At 39.0% G+C, this 19,560-nt stretch overlaps 1 protein-coding gene across 1 annotated transcript in view; it reads left to right on the forward strand.

The window, feature by feature from the left end:
* AK9 (adenylate kinase 9) overlaps positions 1–19,560 on the forward strand; it is a 64,725-nt gene that overhangs the window by 27,366 nt on the left and 17,799 nt on the right. The window contains exons 17-27 of the mRNA XM_087949971.1: positions 1,874–2,030; positions 2,653–2,767; positions 4,052–4,107; positions 5,023–5,118; positions 6,009–6,083; positions 7,958–8,035; positions 8,780–8,986; positions 13,109–13,245; positions 14,114–14,326; positions 15,874–16,149; positions 17,898–18,019. Coding sequence (XP_087806097.1) covers positions 1,874–2,030; positions 2,653–2,767; positions 4,052–4,107; positions 5,023–5,118; positions 6,009–6,083; positions 7,958–8,035; positions 8,780–8,986; positions 13,109–13,245; positions 14,114–14,326; positions 15,874–16,149; positions 17,898–18,019 — 1,532 coding nt within the window. The remainder of the gene's footprint in view (positions 1–1,873; positions 2,031–2,652; positions 2,768–4,051; positions 4,108–5,022; positions 5,119–6,008; positions 6,084–7,957; positions 8,036–8,779; positions 8,987–13,108; positions 13,246–14,113; positions 14,327–15,873; positions 16,150–17,897; positions 18,020–19,560) is intronic.

The raw sequence follows: 19,560 nt of genomic DNA on the forward strand, positions 1-19,560 counted from the left end.
CACTATGGTATACTAGGGACCTGCCATTTTCATTGTAAATCTGATGCATTTTGTTTCTGTTTTTAAATCTCGAGGAAATCTGCTTTTCATTTGCAGAACTTCCCGAAATGAATGTAAGTCTCATTCCAATGTTTCCAGTTATGCTGGTCGCCAAATGTCACTTCTTTAACACATAATTGACCACAAAGAAAAAGAATCTGTGTGGATGTTGTAGGTCTACAGACATTCCTTTGCAACTTATAAAAATATTGTTGGCCAGAAAGATGAAATGTTTTTAGTGTTCCAAACATCAAATCTATGATTCATGCAGTGTTCCATGCAGAATTCAACATAATGCTGTAATATTTACCAATGCTTTGCTTCATCTTCTTTATTCACAAAAATATAATCTTCACATAATCTTCACATGAAATGTTATATTTTTATTAATTAAAGGATTTGTGTTTGCAAGCCATATCTATTTTATTGCTGTTGCTATTTTATTGATAGGCAGAGAGGTGATGAGAGTGGTGTGCAAGAAAGCCTCAATAAGCATGATAAACGTTATTCTTGAACAAACTAATGCAGGCTTTCACTGTTAGTGGCCCACTCTGGATTTCTGCTTCTTCCACTCCCAGCACAAGAAGGATACTTGATATTAGCTTAATTAAAAAGAACCATCTAAAGAAAAATGAAAAGGCCGTTTCTTTAAATGTTCTAAATTTAATAATCAGAAAGCAAAAAGAGAAAGGGAGCTAAGTATTTGCAAAGCCAGTAAACTCTAAAAAATCTTCTTGGAACAGTCCCAGAAAAATCATAGGGCTACAACAATTTGATAATCATTTAACAAAATAACAAGAGTTTGAAGGGACCTTGGAGATCTTTATTCTAACCACCTGCTCTGGCAAGAATCCCTATTTACAACTTCTGCTCCAACACTGGAATTTTTAAAGAAGAGATTGGATGACCATTTGTCTGAAATGGTATTGTTCTGTCCCAGCCGAAGTTTCCGAAAGCAAACACAGATAAACTCCAAAACTGAAACGTTCACGGCTTTATTCCACAACCCTCTTTGTAGATAACAGATGGCTTGCAGCCAATTAGTTCAATAAATCAGAGTCTGTAATCATCACACTAACTCCTTCAAACTTTTGCCTTTTGCAAAGGCAAAAGCCGTTTGAAACCAGACTTATATTCCCCAGAGGGAGGGGCCATTAATTAGCATTCTTACTCCCGACTCACCTGTGCTGGTCTTCCATGAATCATCCTGCTCTCACTCACATCCAGCACAGGCTTCTCGGGAATGTCCACCTGATTGTTGCCGGCGAACCACAACAAAAACAACAACAACAACAACAACAACAACAAAAAAGGGTTTCCTGCCTGAGCAGGGGGTTGGACTAGAAGACCTCCAAGGTCCCTTTCAACTCTGTTATTCTGTTATCTGAATTATATGTAAGGACTGAACAAAAAATGAGTCTTTAGAACAGGGCTGTCAAACTCGCGGCCTGCAAGCCAGATGCATCATGCACTGGTCACACCCCCGCCCAATTTAGCGAAGTTGGGGAAGTCCCTATATATCACGTGATGCCGCTGTGATGATGCAAGTTTGATACCCTTGCTTTAGAACAACAGAGTTATTATAGAATTATAGGAAAAGGGTTTTGCCTAGCAAGTGCAGATTGTCATAATTTTGTAGCAGTCTCTCTCTGATATGTAACATAATTTTTAATGAATTAGCTCGTTGCAATAGTTGATGAAAATTCTATTGCTGAGGATAGAAATTATGCAAGTCAGTCAACTGAGCTCAAAAATGTATCTTTATTCTAAACAATGCACCTGTCATTCTGCACATTCAACCATTTAATATGCTAATTGCACTCTTTTATTTCAGCTACAGAAGACAAATTCAAGCAGATATCCTGGAGCTGCATGTAAAGGAGGATGGGTGGTAGATAATTTCCCTCCACTGATAGAACATTGGATTGCTTTGTTAGAAAAAGGACTCCTACCTGACATTGTGATTTGTTTGAAAAACGTTGAACAAAATGGTTAGTGCATATTTAGACAGGAATATATAAATGAATGTCACTTAAGGAATAATCATCATAGCTAAAGTGGTTAAGTTTTCAACACATTCTTTTTCCCAGCTGTGGAATTCAATCTCTAAAAATGTGGATGCTGTTGTTGGATTCCAATTCCCATCAGTCTCATCCAATATTGCTAATCAGAAGTTAGGGAACCTGAAGCCTGACCATAGCTAGAGATTCAAACCCTGCTTTAAAGATTTTTCAGTTTCAATTTGCAAATAACATAGAAAAGAACTGTACAGAGAATTGATACATTAATCCTACCATGACTATATCCTACTTTACCACCAGTTTAATTCCTTGATTAATGCATACATTCATTAAAGTGAGGCATAAATAGTGATATACTATTTATTTCCTTCAGCTACTCAACTGAATTTATCCAGGTATTGAAAGACATTTGATTTCTTAAAACATTTAAAGCAATTGCCTAAAGAACACTATCTAATACAGTTCATTGTTATTATCGGGATCATTATGCAGTTAAGCATTATTATTGTGATCAACAATGTATCTTTTTAAAAAAAAGTTGTATAGTTTCTGACAGCCCTTTTCAGATGCATTGTTTTCTATTATATTGCAGGAAAGCTAATACTGCATAGACTGTACGAAGCACATAAAGAAGAAATTGATGTTCAGATAATACAAAGGCTAATAGATGATGCTTTGAAAAAGAAACAAGAGGAAGAAGAAGCAAAGCAAGTATTTGGAGAGGGGGGGAGAAAAAGAGTTAATTAAAACAGACTACAATGAAGATTGGTCTATGTAAAAAAAAAAAAAAACCAAACCCTGGTATTCTTTTGTGCCATGGCTTACCTTTAAGAGTAAACTTAATTGCTAAGAAGCCCAGTCCAGATTCAACTATTCTTTTTCCCCAAAATGTGTATAACCTGTTAGACTGATTATAGATTTTTTTTAGAATAATTGATATTCAGGAAGATTGCAGTTCATTTTCATTCATGTTATATTATCATTTGAATTGTTTGAATTCTACTTCAAAAAATGGCACCTCCAACCAAGCCTAACAAAAATGGAAGTAGCCACATTCCACCTCAGCAATAGATAAGCAAATTACCAGCCTTCAGTGAAGTTCTAGAACTGTATTTTACAATGTAATAATTATCCGAAGTACCTAAGGGTAACACTGGGCAGATCATTAACCTGCCAGCGACACCTGGAAAAACGGCTGCAAAAAGCCACAGCAATTTACTGAACAGATTGGCTGGAACATCCTGCGATGCTGATGCTAACACCCTATGAACAACAGCCTTGGCTTTGTCTATGGAGATTCTCAGTCATTCAGGTCATGGTTGTCCTAAAGGCACTTTTTTCAAAAGGCAACTAACTTTCTGGTTTCTCTTGGAAGACATGTAGCTTCTCATCCAAGAAGCTTCTTCAGTTTTCTTCTTCACTGCTCCTTCCAACATTCCTCCAAAGCCAATGAAGCCCACCCCTTCAATCTCCATCGGCTCCAGCTCTGGCTTATTCTCCTCTACAGATTCAGGCTCTGATGGGGACATGACAAACGTCTACCCAGTTTAACCCTAAGAATGCCTGGAGAGAGAAATGGTCCAAGATACCTACTTGTGGCTTGACCATTAGTGATCCCACTACCAAACCACCTGCTTTTGACTTGACTGCCCTTTTCTGGTCGAAATTGAACACAATTAGGTGTGATACTGGAAGAATTGCCTCTGCCCTGTAGCAGTGGGGATGGTAAGATCCCCCTTGATGCGATTGTGATGCTGATATGCAAATTATTAAGCAAATTGGGCAAGATTGCCCACAACGTGTTCTCTTATTCCCTAGAAGATCTGAATGAACACCAGAGGCAATTGCCTGGATAGCTGAATTGGACATCCACTTATGAGGCCACGTTTTACTTATAATTGCATGTACCGTGTCTCTATGTTTACTTCTCTTCTGTCATGTTTTCATCTTATGCTAAATAAATAATAAATTGCTTGAACTTCTAATTGCAGAAGAGAGCTGCAAGAAATATTAAAATTGCAAGCTGAGGAATCTGCTGAAGACAGAGGTAAGAAATACAATTGTGTATTTAGAATTATTACAGCAATGAAGTTAATTTTGTGCATATTAATCATATTGTTAAACTCACAACACTACTAGCAAGGAAGAATTTAAATCTGGGACATGACCCTATCTCTACCATTCATCATGCCAACCATACATACTCATAGAATATATGAATAGGACAGGCAAAACATAAAAAAGGTAGCTGATGCACATTATAAGTACATTAGGAGAAATTAAGCAAATGAATGGCTTGGGCAAGAGCCTCATAACAGTATCAGGAAATAAATTCCACAGATGTGAGGCCATCAATTTCTAATGGCTAGCCCAAGCAATTATTCCAAGTGCTGAAAATGGATGAAATCTCATTGATATGCAAGTATTCCTTATAACTCTAAACCAGGGGCATCAAACTCTATTTCATTGAGGGCTGCATTAGGGCTGTGTTTGACCTCAAAGGGCTGCAGGCCAGAGTAGGCATTGTCAGCTCGATGTCACTCGTATTGGGGGGCGCCTGTGATGGCCTGAGTATTCTGCCAGCAAAAACGGGCTCCCAAGCTTTGTTTTTTTTGCTCTAATGGCCTCTTGCAATCCTCTACCTGCGGCCCTCCCAAGCTCCATTTTGCTGGCAGAGGCACCACGGGCTAGTCCTTTGCTGTTTCCAGGGCAGCCCCGTGGGCCAGATCTAAGCACCCCATGGGCCGGACACCCCTGTTCTAAACTGTGGAATCTAGCACTCTGTCTTTATTTGTAATTTTAGGATTCTGGTCTGGTTGTATTATATGTTTTTCTAAAGCCTAAATTGGGATCCAATTTTGGGTTGTCTGATGACTTTCTTAACTGTTTATATTGTTTATAGTACAGTCCCACAAGTTCCAAAATAAATGTTTCCATAAAAATGTTTTCCTTATATTTATAGAATCTACGGAGTTTCTGGAAGGTAGCTTTGGGATTGAAAGAGGCCAACCAGGACAAGGTGATTTTTCTAAATCTAAACAGAAAGAAACATCCGGAGGTTAGGATATCACAGATATTTGTCTTTATTTTCTGACAAGCATCAAGTTGTTTTATTACATTATTGTGTCTGTATCTTTGCTATAGAAAATATGAGGGCAGCAAAGTATTTTTCTTACCATGTATTCATTTTCCAATTTCTTTGACAATGTTCTAGTATTATTCTGTCTGTTAAGACATTCTTAAAGTATAATTCTCATGTGGAAACACCCATTTCTGCACTGACTGAACTAAGATGTCATTTGAATCCTACTAGCAGATTAATATCTAAAATGCTAATATGTGAGTTATTGAGAGCCACATCTGGCCTGTAAAATTATACATCCCAAGCACACGACTTAAGTATGCATTGGGCAGAATGATCACAAAGAAATTAAAATTTCACAGAAATTACATATTACAAAGTATATTGACAAAGTTACTCTCCAATGATGTATTAATAATTTTCCTCTTTATTCACATTTAAAATTATAATTTTGTAACAATATATGGAACCTGTGGGGATACTGCCAAGGCTTTTGAAGAGCTAAAACAGGTCATGTTATAAAGACTGACAGCAGCTATCCTAAAGAATACAATTATTGGGTTTTTTTCAATTACATAATGGAAAGATTGAATGTGAAAATCAGCTTACCTCCTTTGGTACCAGCTATTGAAGTTCCAGTCGAATTTGCATCACAGCAATTATACATGACAAATTAACATAATTAGACTGTCTCCCTTCTTTGTACAATTTGCATTAACTTTTATTCAATAGTTTTATTTTAATAATCTTCAGTTCTCTATAACTTTATGGTTTCTTGGCATATTTTTTAGCTTTACCATGATTGCATGGATCAGGGGAAATTCATTTAATAAGAAACCTCAGTGTTTTTATATACCTGTTTACAGAAACAGTGCAGCTTGTAGATCAGAGTGCTGAAGCACAGGTTTCTACAGACTCTACAGAAAAAGAATCTAAGACAGGTTAGATTTATATACATATATATATATATAGTTCATTAAAGGAGACAACTATTTTTATTCCTTTAATCCTATGTCACTATTAGTGTTTTGTTTTCACTGTATTTTTAATGTAAACATACAATGAGCATCTGTAATTTGATGGCCTTATAAATCTATCATCATCATCACCAATGTATTTATTAAATATCACTATTTATATTTTGTTATTTATCACCATCTAATATAAACTGCTCAAAAAAAAATAAAGGGAACACAAAAATAAGACATCCTAGATCTGAATGAATGAAATACTCTTATTTAATCAAAATGAGGCTCAGTAGTGTGTGTGGCCTCCATGTGCCTGTATGACCTCCCTACAACGCCTGGGCATGCTCCTGATGAGGTGGCAGATGGTCTCCTGAGGGATCTCCTCCCACACCTGGACTAAAGCATCCCCCAACTCCTGGACAGTCTGTGGTGCAACGTGGCGTTGGTGGATGGAGCGAAACATGATGTCCCAGATGTGCTCAATTGGATTCAGGTCTGGGGAATGGGCGGGCCAGTCCATAGCATCAATGCCTTCGTCCTGCAGGAACTGCTGACACACTCTAGCCACATGAGGTCTAGCATTGTCTTGCATTAGGAGGAACCCAGGGCCAACTGCACCAGCGTATCGTCTCACAAGGGGTCTGAGGATCTCATCTCAGTACCTAATGGCAGTCAGGCTTCCTCTGGTGAGCACATGGAGGGCTGTGTGGCCCCTAAAGAAATTCCACCCCACACCATTACTGACCCACTGCCAAACCGGTCACTCTGGAGGATGTTGCAGGCAGCAGAATGTTCTCCACGGCGTCTCCAGACCCTGTCATGTCTGTCACATGTGCTCAGTGTGAACCTGCTTTCATCTGTGAAGAGCACAGGGTGCCAGTGGTGAATTTGCCAATCTTGGTGTTCTCTGGCAAATGCCAAACGTCCTGTATGGTGTTGGGCTATAAGCACAACCCCCACCTGTGGACGTCAGGCCCTCATACCACCCTCATGGAGTCTGTTTCTGACCGTTTAAGCAGCCACATGCACATTTGTGGCCCGTTGGAGGTCATTTTGCAGTGCTGTGGCAGTGCTCCTTCTGTCCCTCCTTACACAAAGGCGGAGGTAGCGGTCCTGATGCTGGGTTGTTGCCCTCCTGTGGCCTCCTCCATGTCTCCTGATGTACTGGCCTGTCTCCTGGTATCGCCTCCATGGTCTGGACACTTTGCTGACAGACACAGCAAACCTTCTTGCCACAGCTCACATTGATAAGCTGCACTACCTGCACTGGATAAGCTGCACTACCTGAGCCACTTGTGTGGGTTGTAGACTCCGTCTCATGCTACCACTAGAGTGAAAGCACCGCCAGCATTCAAAAGTGACCAAACCATCAGCCAGAAAGCATAGGAACTGAGAAGTGGTCTGTGGTCACCACCTGCAGATCCACTCCTTTATTGGGGATGTCTTGCTAACTGCCTATGCTTTCCACCTGTTGTCTATTCCATTTGCACAACAGCATGTGAAATTGATTGTCAATCAGTGTTGCTACCTAAGTGGACAGTTTGATTTCACAGAAGTGTGATTGACTTGGAGTTATATTGTGTTGTTTAAGTGTTCCCTTTATTTTTTTGAGCAATGTATATATAAGTATGTATGTATGTATGTATGTATGTATGTATGTATGTATGTATGTATGTATGTATAAGTTCTTACTGGCTTAATTTGATAAACTTTCAGAAGCAAAGCCTACAAAGTGAAAATTTGGAGAAGACCAAAACTGCTAATTTCCTAAATATTTTGAAAGCGCTTAACATTTCCAATACACTATGCAAAATTAAGTAATAATGATTCTCTCCGGGTCTCCACAGAATCAACAGAACCCCCTGAAAGTGAAAAAAAATCTGTATCACAATATGAACACCTGAAAAGTATTGCATCTGAACTAGGTTAGTGTTTAACTGGGTCACTCATCCTGCCACGGGGTGGTCTGCATTGAATAACTCACAAAGAATGCCTTTATATAATCATTTCAATTCTTTTTCTTAAAAATGTATAGTTGAAACAAACTTTGATTGTGTGTCCTGTCCCAGTTTAATGTTGCAGTTATGAGCCACAGTGGCACAGTGGTTTGAGTGCTGTAGGCTACTTCTGCTGACTGCCAGCTGCCTGGAATTTGACAGTTCAAATCTCACCAGGCTCAAGGTTGACTCAGCCTTCCATCCTTCCGAGATGGGAAAAATGAGGATCCAGATTGTTGGGGGCAATATGCTGACTCTATAAACCGCTTACAGAGAGGGCTGTAAAGCACTGTAAAGCAGTATATAAGTTTATGTGCTATTGCTATCGTTATGTCCTTTTTTAGAATACTTCATGCTTCCTCTATCCAATTTTTCACTTTTCCCTCAATAGTTTCATAGGCACACCTATTTCTCATTGAGTTACTAAAGGAATTTTACTTGTTAAGTATTTCTCCCTCCCCCTTTCAGATTTCTGAACTTCTGCAGAAGTCCTCCCAGGTCTATTTAGTTTGTCCGTCCTCCTTCTTGTGAAGTCTTCCATTGTGGCTCCATAAGAACTGGACAGAGTATCAAGAAGAAAGTCCTGCCAGCACACATAAGAGAGCACCTTATATGTTAATAAATAATTGTTAATACATAATTGTTTCCTAAAATGCAACTTGATTTGTTTAGGAGTCACAATGCCTGAGTATCCTGAGGGTGGTTTTCCAGATGTAGTAGAAATAGAGCCATTTAAAAACAAGCTCAGCCAGTTCCAAAATAACTGGCAAAAATTAGAGGCACATGTTGCAGAAGCACCTTTGGTCCAGATTACTGAATTGGAGATTGATGAGCAGACTCCAGAAAAGCTGCTTAATAAGAGTGTACAAGCTATGCAACGTAAGTAATTCACATTCACTGTTCTTTCAAAATTATTTCTTCCTCAGGAGATTTTGGGTGGCTTTTGGCTTTGTTTTATTAACAATTTCTTCATATTATAAATAAAATCTGGTTAAAGCAAGCTTGTACAAATTATGAGCTACTTCTGAAGAGGCTAATAACATCTTATAATTGCAGCCAATGTAATTGTATGTACACGCGCTTCTACTACTTAGAAAATAAATAATAACAGGAAGAACATCATTTGAAGTTAATATTTAACATTCTATAACCCTTTAATTGGTTTAATAAAAAGCCTGTTTTAATATGAATGCACTATCGTAAATAATCAACATGACTTCTTTTATTCATATCAGAAAAAGTATTCATATATTAAGATAGAACATGTTAAAAGTTTTTTTTTTTTAAATGGACTGCCAGCAGGAGAATAGAAGGAAATAGAAAAGTGTTCTTGCCATTTGATTATGAAATTCAAGGCAATGTTGACCAAGCTGAGTGGCTTCATCTAGAAATAAATGAAAAAAACAGGACTTATTTTTTCTTCCAGAAAATCGGAGGATGCAATTAATTATAGTCTATTTGAAGAGAATGAATGAAAGGAAGATATACTTTTCAAATATGATGGCTTTTCCTGCTCAATTGTCTCTTAGGAAAGACATTTAACACAATTTTTAGAATTTGACACAAGAATTTAACACAATTCTTCCACATAGACTAGTGTCTAAACTTCTGGACCAGTGGTGGTATTCAGCCGGTTCACACCGGATCGGGCAAACCTGTAGCAAGAATTTGGCGTGAGTTGCCGAACCTGGTAATAACTTCTGGCTGGCCATGCCCCCAATCCAGTCGCCCTCCTGCCCGATGCTTGCTTACCCGCCCGACATTCGCCTAAGGTATTTTTTTTTTCCTCCCAACAATCAGCTGTGTATAGATCAGCTGTGCCGGGATTCCCCTTGCTGAGGCCCAGGAAGGCAAAAAATGGAGGGAGGAGCTCAGCCCCCCCTCCATTTTTTGCCTTCCAGAGCCCCAGAGCAGCCTTAGGGGAGCAAAAATGCCCCCCAGAGGCTCCTCTGAGGCTAGGAAGCTCCCAAAACAAGTAGTCCTTAATGGGTCTAAGTCTACATGGAGGGAAGTAAGCAGTGGGGTGCCACAAGGTTCCGTCTTAGGCCCAGTACTCTTCAATATCTTCATGAACGACTTAGATGAGGGAATAGAAAGGGAACTTACCAAATTTGCAGATGATACTAAGCTGGTAGGAATAGTTAACACCCAAGAAGATAGGCTCAAGATCCAGATGGATCTTGTCAGACTAGAACACTGGGCCATATCTAACAAAATGAAATTCAATGTAGAGAAAAGTAAAGTCCTACACTTAGGCAAGAAAAACATATAGACTGGGTGAAATCAGGCTCAATAGCAGTAACTGGGAGAGGGATCTTGGAGTCTTAGTGGACAACCAGCTAAATATGAGCCAGCAGTGTGCAGCAGCAGCCAAAAAAGCTAATGCAATCCTAAATTGTATTAACAGAGGGATACAATCAAGATCAAGGGAAGTACTAATACCACTCTGTAAAGCTTTAGTAAGACCACACCTAGAGTACTGCATCCAGTTTTGGTCACCACATTATAAAAAAGATGTTGAGACTCTAGAAAAAGTACAGAGAAGAGCAACCAGGATGATTAGGGGGCTGGAGGCTAAAACATACAAAGAACGGTTGCAGGAACTGGGCATGGCTAGTCTAGTGAAGAAAAGGATCAGGGGAGACATGATAGCGGTCTTCCAATATTTGAGGGGCTGCCACAGAGAGGAAGGGGTCAAGCTATTTTCTAAAGCGCCTGTAGGCCAGACAAGGAATAATGGATGGAAACTGAACAAGGAGAGATTTAACCTGGAAACAAGGAGAAACTTTCTGACAGAACAATCAACCAATGGAACAGCTTGCCCTCGGAAGTTGTGGGAGCGCCATCACTTGAGACTTTCAAGGAGAGATTGGACTGCCATTTGTCAGAAATGGTGTAGGGTCTCCCGCTTGGGTGGGGGGGTTGGACTAGATAACCTACAAAGTCCCTTCCAACTCTGATTATCTGTTATCTGTTAAAACAGAGCTTGGAGGGGTGCTGCATGACCCTCCAATGCTCTGTTTTTTTTCTTCCTGAGCCTCAGAGGAGCCTCAGGGGAACAACCCCCCCCCCCGAAGCTCCTCTGAGGCTAGGAAGCTCCCAAAAATGGGTGGGGGTGGCAAAAAAGCAAAAAAAAAAAAGCCACACCCACCAAGCCACGCCCACAGAACCGGTAGTAAAAAAAATTGAATCCCACCACTGTTCTGGGCCTTGGACTTTCTTATTCAATCTGCCTTTGGATTATGGATTTCCTGTCTGGCTGCTCACAGGAGGTCAGATTAGGTATCATACCTCTTTAGCCCTTATTCTTAACCCTGGTACACCACAGGGTTGCGTGTTGAGTCCCTTACTCTATACTCTTTATGTGCTTGACTGCATTCCCACTCACGCTAGTAATACTATTACTGAATTTGCAGATGATACAACTGTGGTGGGACTTATCTCCGGGTGGATGAGTCTGCCTATCGAGATGAGGTGGACCAGTTGCTTTCATGATGTGGAGACAATAACTTTGTCCTCAACACCAATAAGACCAAGGAGCTTGTAGTGGATTATAGAAGGAACCAATCAGACATCCAGCCCTTGCTTATCAATGGAGACCGAGTGGAGCAAGTGGCCAGTTTTAAGTTTCTGGGTGTTATCATAAAAGAGGACCTGACCTGGGGTGCTCACATTGCAGGACTGGTCAAAAGGGTCTAGCAGAGATTATACTACCTGAGACTTCTCAGAAAACAACTAAATGAAAAACTGCTGGTGACCATCTACCACTGAACCATAGAGAGTATCTGAACTTACTGCACCTGTATATGGTTTGCCAATTGCACAGGGGCAGATAGGACAGCACTCCAGAGGGTTAACATCACTGCCCAGAGGATCATTGGTTGCCCTTTCCCCTCTTTGGAAGAGCTTTATAGTTCCCACTGCCTTAAGAAAGTTCAGAACATTCTCAAAGATCCATCTCATCTTGGCACCCTTTTTTTTTTAACTATTACCATCTGGCAGACGGTACAGGATAGTTAAAACAAAGACAGGCTGAAAAACAGCTTCTATCCCAGGGAAGTAACTCTATTCTACTGTATAGTGCAATATTAATGCAATATCAGGGGTTTTCAATTCAATGTATAGAATGTGAAGGATGTGTGTTTGTGTTTATTTTCATAGTCATAATGTACACTGAAGATGGTATTAAATTTCGTTGTACGAAATGCAATGACAATAAAGTAAATTAAACTAGGATCAAATATTAGTTGTGAATATAAACTTGCAGCTCCTGCTTGAAGAGTAGATGTCCATTGTAGCCAGGAACTTCGCACTACTTGTTCTAGTACACCAGATGCATCCTTTCTTCAGACAGCCACCTATGCCCTGGTTACTTCTTGGCTTGACTATTGCAATGCTCTCTACATGGAGCTTCCTTAAAGACAACCTAGAACCTTCAACTGGTCCAGAATATGATGGTCTAAGCAGCGATGAGCATGCCTCACTATGCCCATGTAAGATCTCTGCTTCACAAGTTGCACTGATTGCTGGTTTGCTTCCAGGTGTAATTCAGGATGCTGTTTATTACCTAGAAGACCCTGGCATAGGGCCTGGTTAATTAATACATACCTATAAAAGGGTGGGACTAATGTTATGATATCACAAGATATTTTTTCATTATAGCATTACTGTGGTTAGGAGCACGTAGTTATGTGCACAAGGATATTCCTTATGACCTACTGATTTCAGCAATTCCGTATTTGTACACAAACACACCAATGTGTTATGTTAGAACTCTAGTTTTTAACATGTTCTACCAACTTTTCATGATGGTTAGGAATTTGTGAATTAGACTCCTAATAAATGTCTGAAATACCAGAGTATAATCTGCTCAATCTGTAGCTTGAAGAATTTCATTATCATATAGAATTCCATGTATATTCATATTTTATCTCTGGTCCTACATGTATAGTATTTGTTTTTTTTAAAAAATATGGTCTGAAAACTGACTATCTCTGACAGAAACTTTTAAATATCATGGCTGGGAATTATCACCTGAAGATGATGATGAAGAACAAGAAGATTTGCAGGCTGAAACCGAGGCACAGGCAGAAGAAGAAGAAGAGGGTGATGAAGAGGAAGAAGAAGAAGAGGAAGAAGTAAGCTCTAGCTCTCAACTCAGTAGATTATTTTAAACCGTAATTTACTGAATGATGTTATGAAAGATAAAAATGTATATAACTTCATCTTGATAGAAAGAGTATAACTTCAAGAATGCAATGTTTGCATTTATGCAAGTATGGTGGCTGAAGAAGTCTATCCACAACCCTTATTTCGTGGAGTCCTGCAGGGTTCAATACTCTCTCTGCTCCTGTTTAACATCTATAGGAAGCCTTAGGGAGAAGTCATCTGTTGCCATGGGACAAGGCTGCTGATGCCTTGTTTTGGTATTTGGAGGCTGTGGGAGTTTGGATGGGGAACAACAGGCTTCAGCCTAATCTAGCAAGACTAAGTAGGCTTGGGTTTTGGGACCTCTGGAAACTTAGCTGGATGGGGTGGAACTGCCACAAACAAACCTTGTGCATGATTTGGGAGTCCTTCTGGACACTTGGCTCCTGCTCATGACTTTTTTCTCCCACCTCCTTATTCCTTATCTACACGATCAGACTAGTTATGTCCTAAGCAATGGAGGTTTTCTTAAAATTATTTGTTTATTAGATTTAAATCTAACCTTAGATCCAGAAAGCTTATATGTGAATTTCCCTTTATTTTATCCCCTAACAACCACCCTATGAGAGAGGTGGGCTTGAGAGACAAAATGATTGAACAGTCACCCAATAGGTTTCCACGACCGTGGGTGGAATTGAATCTGGATTCCTCATTCTTGTTCAATAACTTAACCAATGGATCTGCAACTGCTTCATACCCTCTAATTTACCTAGTTCTGGGCCAATGTGTTAGAGTAAATCCAGATTCTTTAAAGTGTTAATGTAAGTAATTTTATCAGAAATATTTTGCTGTTTTAAGGATGAAGAAAAAATTGCTGAGAGGAAGAGACACATGGGAGATACAAAACATTTCTGTCCAGTGATTCTGAAGGAAAACTTTATCCTTTACCCAGGAAATTCTGAAAATGCAGCTAAATATCGAGAAAAATACTATTATTTCTCAACTCCAGAAAACAGAGATAAATTTCTAGAAAATCCTAAGGAATATGTTTCTCACAATGAGCCGTTAAAAGTATGTAGATCTTACATACATACATTCATTGAGGTTCTAATATTTTTCAAATATGTACATCCATGTGGGCATCTGTGTTTATCTGTGGTTAACGTGATATTTTAGCAGAATGCAATGATGATCATAATAGGTAATGATATTCAGGTCTCCCCATGACTTTGACTGTGTATCCAAAGTTGACATATAGCAAAAATTGGTTCAGCACAAGATTTTTCTGGACTGATTTGTTATGTGCAAAATCAGCTTCCGTTCCGAGCATCTGGGAAATACTACAATATCATTTACGAATTACTGCTGAATTAAAGGAGCAGCTGCTCTAGTGCAAAGTAAAATCTTGGAGTAAAGATATCAGACCTATCGGTACTATCTTCTAGAAACTATTGGAGCATAGTCTTTCTGGCAAAACATTTTGAGACTAGGCTCCTTACCTCTTAAGTAGTCCAACTGGTAAGTTGTACTTGGATCTGAATATTACTGTATATGTTGAATTAGCAGTTATTTCTGAGCAAGAGAAGGTTCAGAACTCGATATTGAAGTGCAGCTGTTACAAGATACTGTTGGCTCTGATGGCTAGAGAAGGAAAAAATGTCGGCCCATAATATCTTAACAGGATAGCAGAGTTGGAAAGGACCTTGGAAGTCCAACCCTCTGCTTAGGCAGGAAACCCTGTACTATTTCAGACAAATGGTTATCCAATCTCTTCTTAAAAACCTTTAATATTGGAGCACCGGCAACTTCTAGAGGCAAGTCTCAAATCAAGCATAGTTAAATAGAGGTTTCATAATGTCTACCTGCCAGGGGATCAGCATTGTCTTCTTTGTTTGAAGATGGCTCTGGGGCTCATTATACGTACTATACGTCCGCCTCTGTTACTTAAATGAATAACAATTCAGTGTATCAATAAAACCAGTGTTGAATTCCAATTCCAAACACTCCTTGCTAGCATGATTGGTTATGCTAGGAATTGTAATCTTAAAATATTTGATAGCTAACAGTTTCCATCCTTCCCTTAAAATACAGATCACATTTTCATTTTGTAAGTTAGGAAAAGTCTTCTCTGAGACACATCCATGTAGTTTTCTTACAAAAATAGTTTATCATTACCATCTTCTGGGCTCTGTTTTCAGCTTCACAGTTTTGACTCCAGCTCTGGAAATTTCTGATGGTCTCTCATCTAATGACAAACTTTATGTGCTCCTGCTTAGCTTTTTGAGATCATCCAAAATTAGCTGGATATTTCCACATAGTATAACTGCTAAGGCTATGCAGTGCTACAGATTTGATTCCAAAGAGATGTTTTGAAATGTGCAGATGTATGAATGCAGCATCTGAGTAGAACAGCTGTCATGCAACATACTTTCTATATATAATTCTGTTACTCATGCTGAAGTATTTACTATTAGTCAATAATATGTTTGAAAACATGGCTTTTCTACCTGAAGTTTCTCAAAAAGGTTTTTCTTAGAAATATTCATTTGATAATCTTATTGATCAAAACCTTCTCTTTTAAAAACCTATATAATTATATTCACATATTTCCTTTTCAGGCTCCTCCTATAAGAATATGTCTGTTGGGGCCACATGGAACGGGTAAAACAGTCTGTGCCCGGTGGTTAGCAGATAAGCTAAATATTTTTCATATTCAATTTGAAGAACGCTTGCAAGAATTGGTCATGCTCAAAACAGGAAAAAGAGTTGGACCTGAAGAGGAGGAGGAGGAAGAGGAAGGGGAAGGAACACAAGAATTGGGAGAATCCACTATTCCTGAAAGTGCACCTGAATTTGAATTTGAGAGTGAAGAGGAAAGTAAGCACATTCATGAGGTAATCGAGCTACTATATATATTACTTGTTAGTTTCTTCCAAAGTGGAGGATGAGTTTCCATCAAAGAAAGCTATGGTGGGAGATGCTAATATTGTTAATGGGAAGAAGACAAGCTATAATTCTAAATCCTACTTTTTAGCTCATCTTTAACCACCCTATTACAGAATCTTGAAAACTGTCCGAGCTTCTTTGTACTACATCTTATAATGAGCAAAATTAGTTTGTATGTGTGTTATTTTGATTTTCTTTCTCATGTTTCCTGATTTCTCACATCTGAGTAATATTTTCTGAATGACCACCCTTTACAGTTCACTCATCTCTTCCTAGCCCCAAGGCCAGATAGGTATTTTATCACATGGACGAAGAGAGATAATAAATGTTTACATTGCTACACTACATTACCTCTTTGTTTCTACACACCTTGAGCTCCAATATCTATCTTATTGTTTTTGGCCACACATTATCTTGGCAGCTAGTAACCATCAATATACTACAAACAATGACACTGACAATTTTTCTGTTAATCACCTTTCCCTCCCCTTAACTAATTTGCACTGTTGAGATCAATGGCTTGGCTGAATTCACCTAGACATGAAATCACATTAACAAAGCAACATACACATTTCCTTTTTTTAAAAAAAACCTCCTCACAGGAGTTGGGCTACAGGAAGACATTACTCATTTCTGATTCTTATTTTAACAATGTTAAATTCGCATCTATTCACTTTATATACCAACTGACTCCATATTACAGCATGCTAAAGAGGTTTGGAGGAGAGATGATGCAATATAATCAATCTAAAAGAACTAAGTTTCATTAGCCCAGTACACCAAACCCAGTGTATAGAGTGCATGCTATTTTGGTTGAATGTCCACAACAGTGTAGGAATGATTCTAATATAATGTCTACTCTGCAATACAGAAGTCCTCAACTTACACCATAATTGAGCCCGTCATTAATCATTAATTGGGTGATCATGGATCTACATCCAATTTTATGACCTTTTGTTAAGCAAACCCAGCACTCATTAAGTGAACATAGCATTTTGAAAGCAAAAGTAATGGTCATTAAGTGAACCCATTGTTCACTATGGGACATTTTTCCCCCAGAAATTGGAAGTAGATTCTGGTTTCTGGCAAAAATGTTGTAACCCATGGCCACGTGACCATGGGATGCTGCAAAGAGCCATAAATGCAAGGCAGTTGCTGATGGCCAAAATGCAGTTCCCACTTATGACCATTGCAACATCCCCATAGTCACGTGATCAAAATTCAGACACTTCTCAACTGACTCATATTTATGACGGTTACAGTCTTGGGGTCATGTGATCACCTTTTGCAACTTTCTGAGAAGCAGAGTCAATGGAAAAGCCAGATTCACTTAACAAGCATGTTACTAGCTTAACAGCTCTAGTGATTCACTGTCCTGCTTAGCAACATAAATTTGGGGCTCAATTGTGGTAGGAAGTCGAGGACTATCTATTTTTTATAGATAGTTATATCATTAGAACAGACTAAATATAGACTTGTTCCATGAATGCATTTCTGGGAAATGAAATAAATACATTTCATTCAAATTATCGAGTTTTATGGTACATAGAATATTATGCTCTATAAGTATACACTGTAACTGCAAATATGAAAGGAAGTTAAGTGAAACCTTCAATTATGTAAAATTATTAAAGTTCTCAATTACATTATCACTTATTAGATCATCATTTTTCATGTATTTTGATCATTTTAACAGAAAGATATGCTATTAACAGATGAGGAAGAAGCAATCAAGGCCAATATATTAGAAAATGAACCAATTCCCATGGAAGTGCTGGATAATATTGTTCTTGATTGGTGGATGAAGGAGCCATTTCGGTAACTATTGTTTTTTGTTTCTTTTTAATAATCTCACTTTCCCCCCTCTATATAGCATGTACATTCCAGTTGAAAATATCAAACATATTATTTGTCCAACATGGAATACTTCTCCATATTTAATCCTACAAGTCCTATTTTTTATCATAAGCCCTGTAAGACAAGAACAAATCTAGATTTGTTTTAACCCTGATTTAAAAAAACAACAACAGCCCGGAGGTATCCTGAAAATCAGCAAGGTCATTACAGCTTGTGTAGCCAATTCATGGTTTGTACCTTGCTTTCTTCTTCCAATGCAGGAGTTTTTAAGAAGCATTAAAAAAACCCACACTAAGCCTCGATTCTGCCTCAGAGATTGCAATAAGCTATAGATGAAATAAGAAAAAATACATAAACTAACAAGTCACTCTTTCTGCTTTATTACCAAAAGTAACAATAGTATATTTCTTGTGATGGGTTCAGGGTACAGATATCATCTTTAAACCAAAATAAATTGCTTTTATATTGATTGCAATATACTGAATATGATTTTTTGCCCAAGCACTTCTAACCAGTGCTATGGCATTTCTCAACCCTCTGATATTTGACAATAGAAAAATTATAGGAAAAAAGAAAAATCAATTACAGCCTCCTCTTCTGAGAAAAACTTTTCAGACATCTGAGGAGAGCTAACCCCTTAAGTGTTTCTTTGCAAAGCTAATCGTATCCATTTCTCTCAGACTTCTTTCACAAGAAATGTTTGGACCCCCCTATTATTCTTGTCTTTCTCTCAGAATCTTTTGTACAGTGTGATGTCCCAAAATGGACAGTGTTTCTGAAATGATTTGGAAACAAAGCTTTATTTGATGCAACTAAAATTGTTACCAATTATGAGACTCTAAACCAGGCCATGATAATGCATGTTACCTCATGCATTATCATAAGCCATTGTTTTAGCAGGTCTCTTAAACATTCTAACCTACCGTATTTGCTGGCGTATAAGACGACTTTTTGCCCTGAAAAACATGCCTCCAAGTGGGGGGTCGTCTTACGCCGGGAGGACTCCGACTCCCACTTCGAGCTTGAGTTGCAGCCGGGAGGGAGGCTGGGGGAGCGGTGTGTGTGTGTGTGTGTGTGTGTGTGTGTGGCGGGTGTCACTCGCCACGCGCTGCTGCAACCTTTCCCCCTCTTCCTTTCTTAGCGGTGTGGGGAGGAGAGGATTCGAAGATCCTCACGTGCGGCGTACTTTTCTTTTTCTTTTTTTCTTTTTGCACGCAGGTTTTGCATACGGCGGCTGTAGGTTAAGGATGGGGAGCCCGGGTGGGTTATCAGGTTTTACAGTGCTTCCAACATGTGCGAACGGTGGAGAGCGGAGAAGAAGAGCGAGCGCCCGCTGTGTGAAATCCTGCCGTCAAAGCAACACTGGGGAGGCAGGTATAAATTTACCAGGTTAATGTAGCAATGGTGATTAATGCCCAGAACATTGTTTGCGGGTATTGGGGTGTATGTGTGTGTGTGTGGTGGTGGTGAGGAGAGGTTGTCCTTTGAATGCGGAAAAGTAG

Source organism: Notechis scutatus, chromosome 1 (assembly GCF_049901735.1).
Source record: "Notechis scutatus isolate UNSWTSFEM ecotype Mainland chromosome 1, rNotScu1.2, whole genome shotgun sequence".
Taxonomy (NCBI): domain Eukaryota; kingdom Metazoa; phylum Chordata; class Lepidosauria; order Squamata; family Elapidae; genus Notechis; species Notechis scutatus.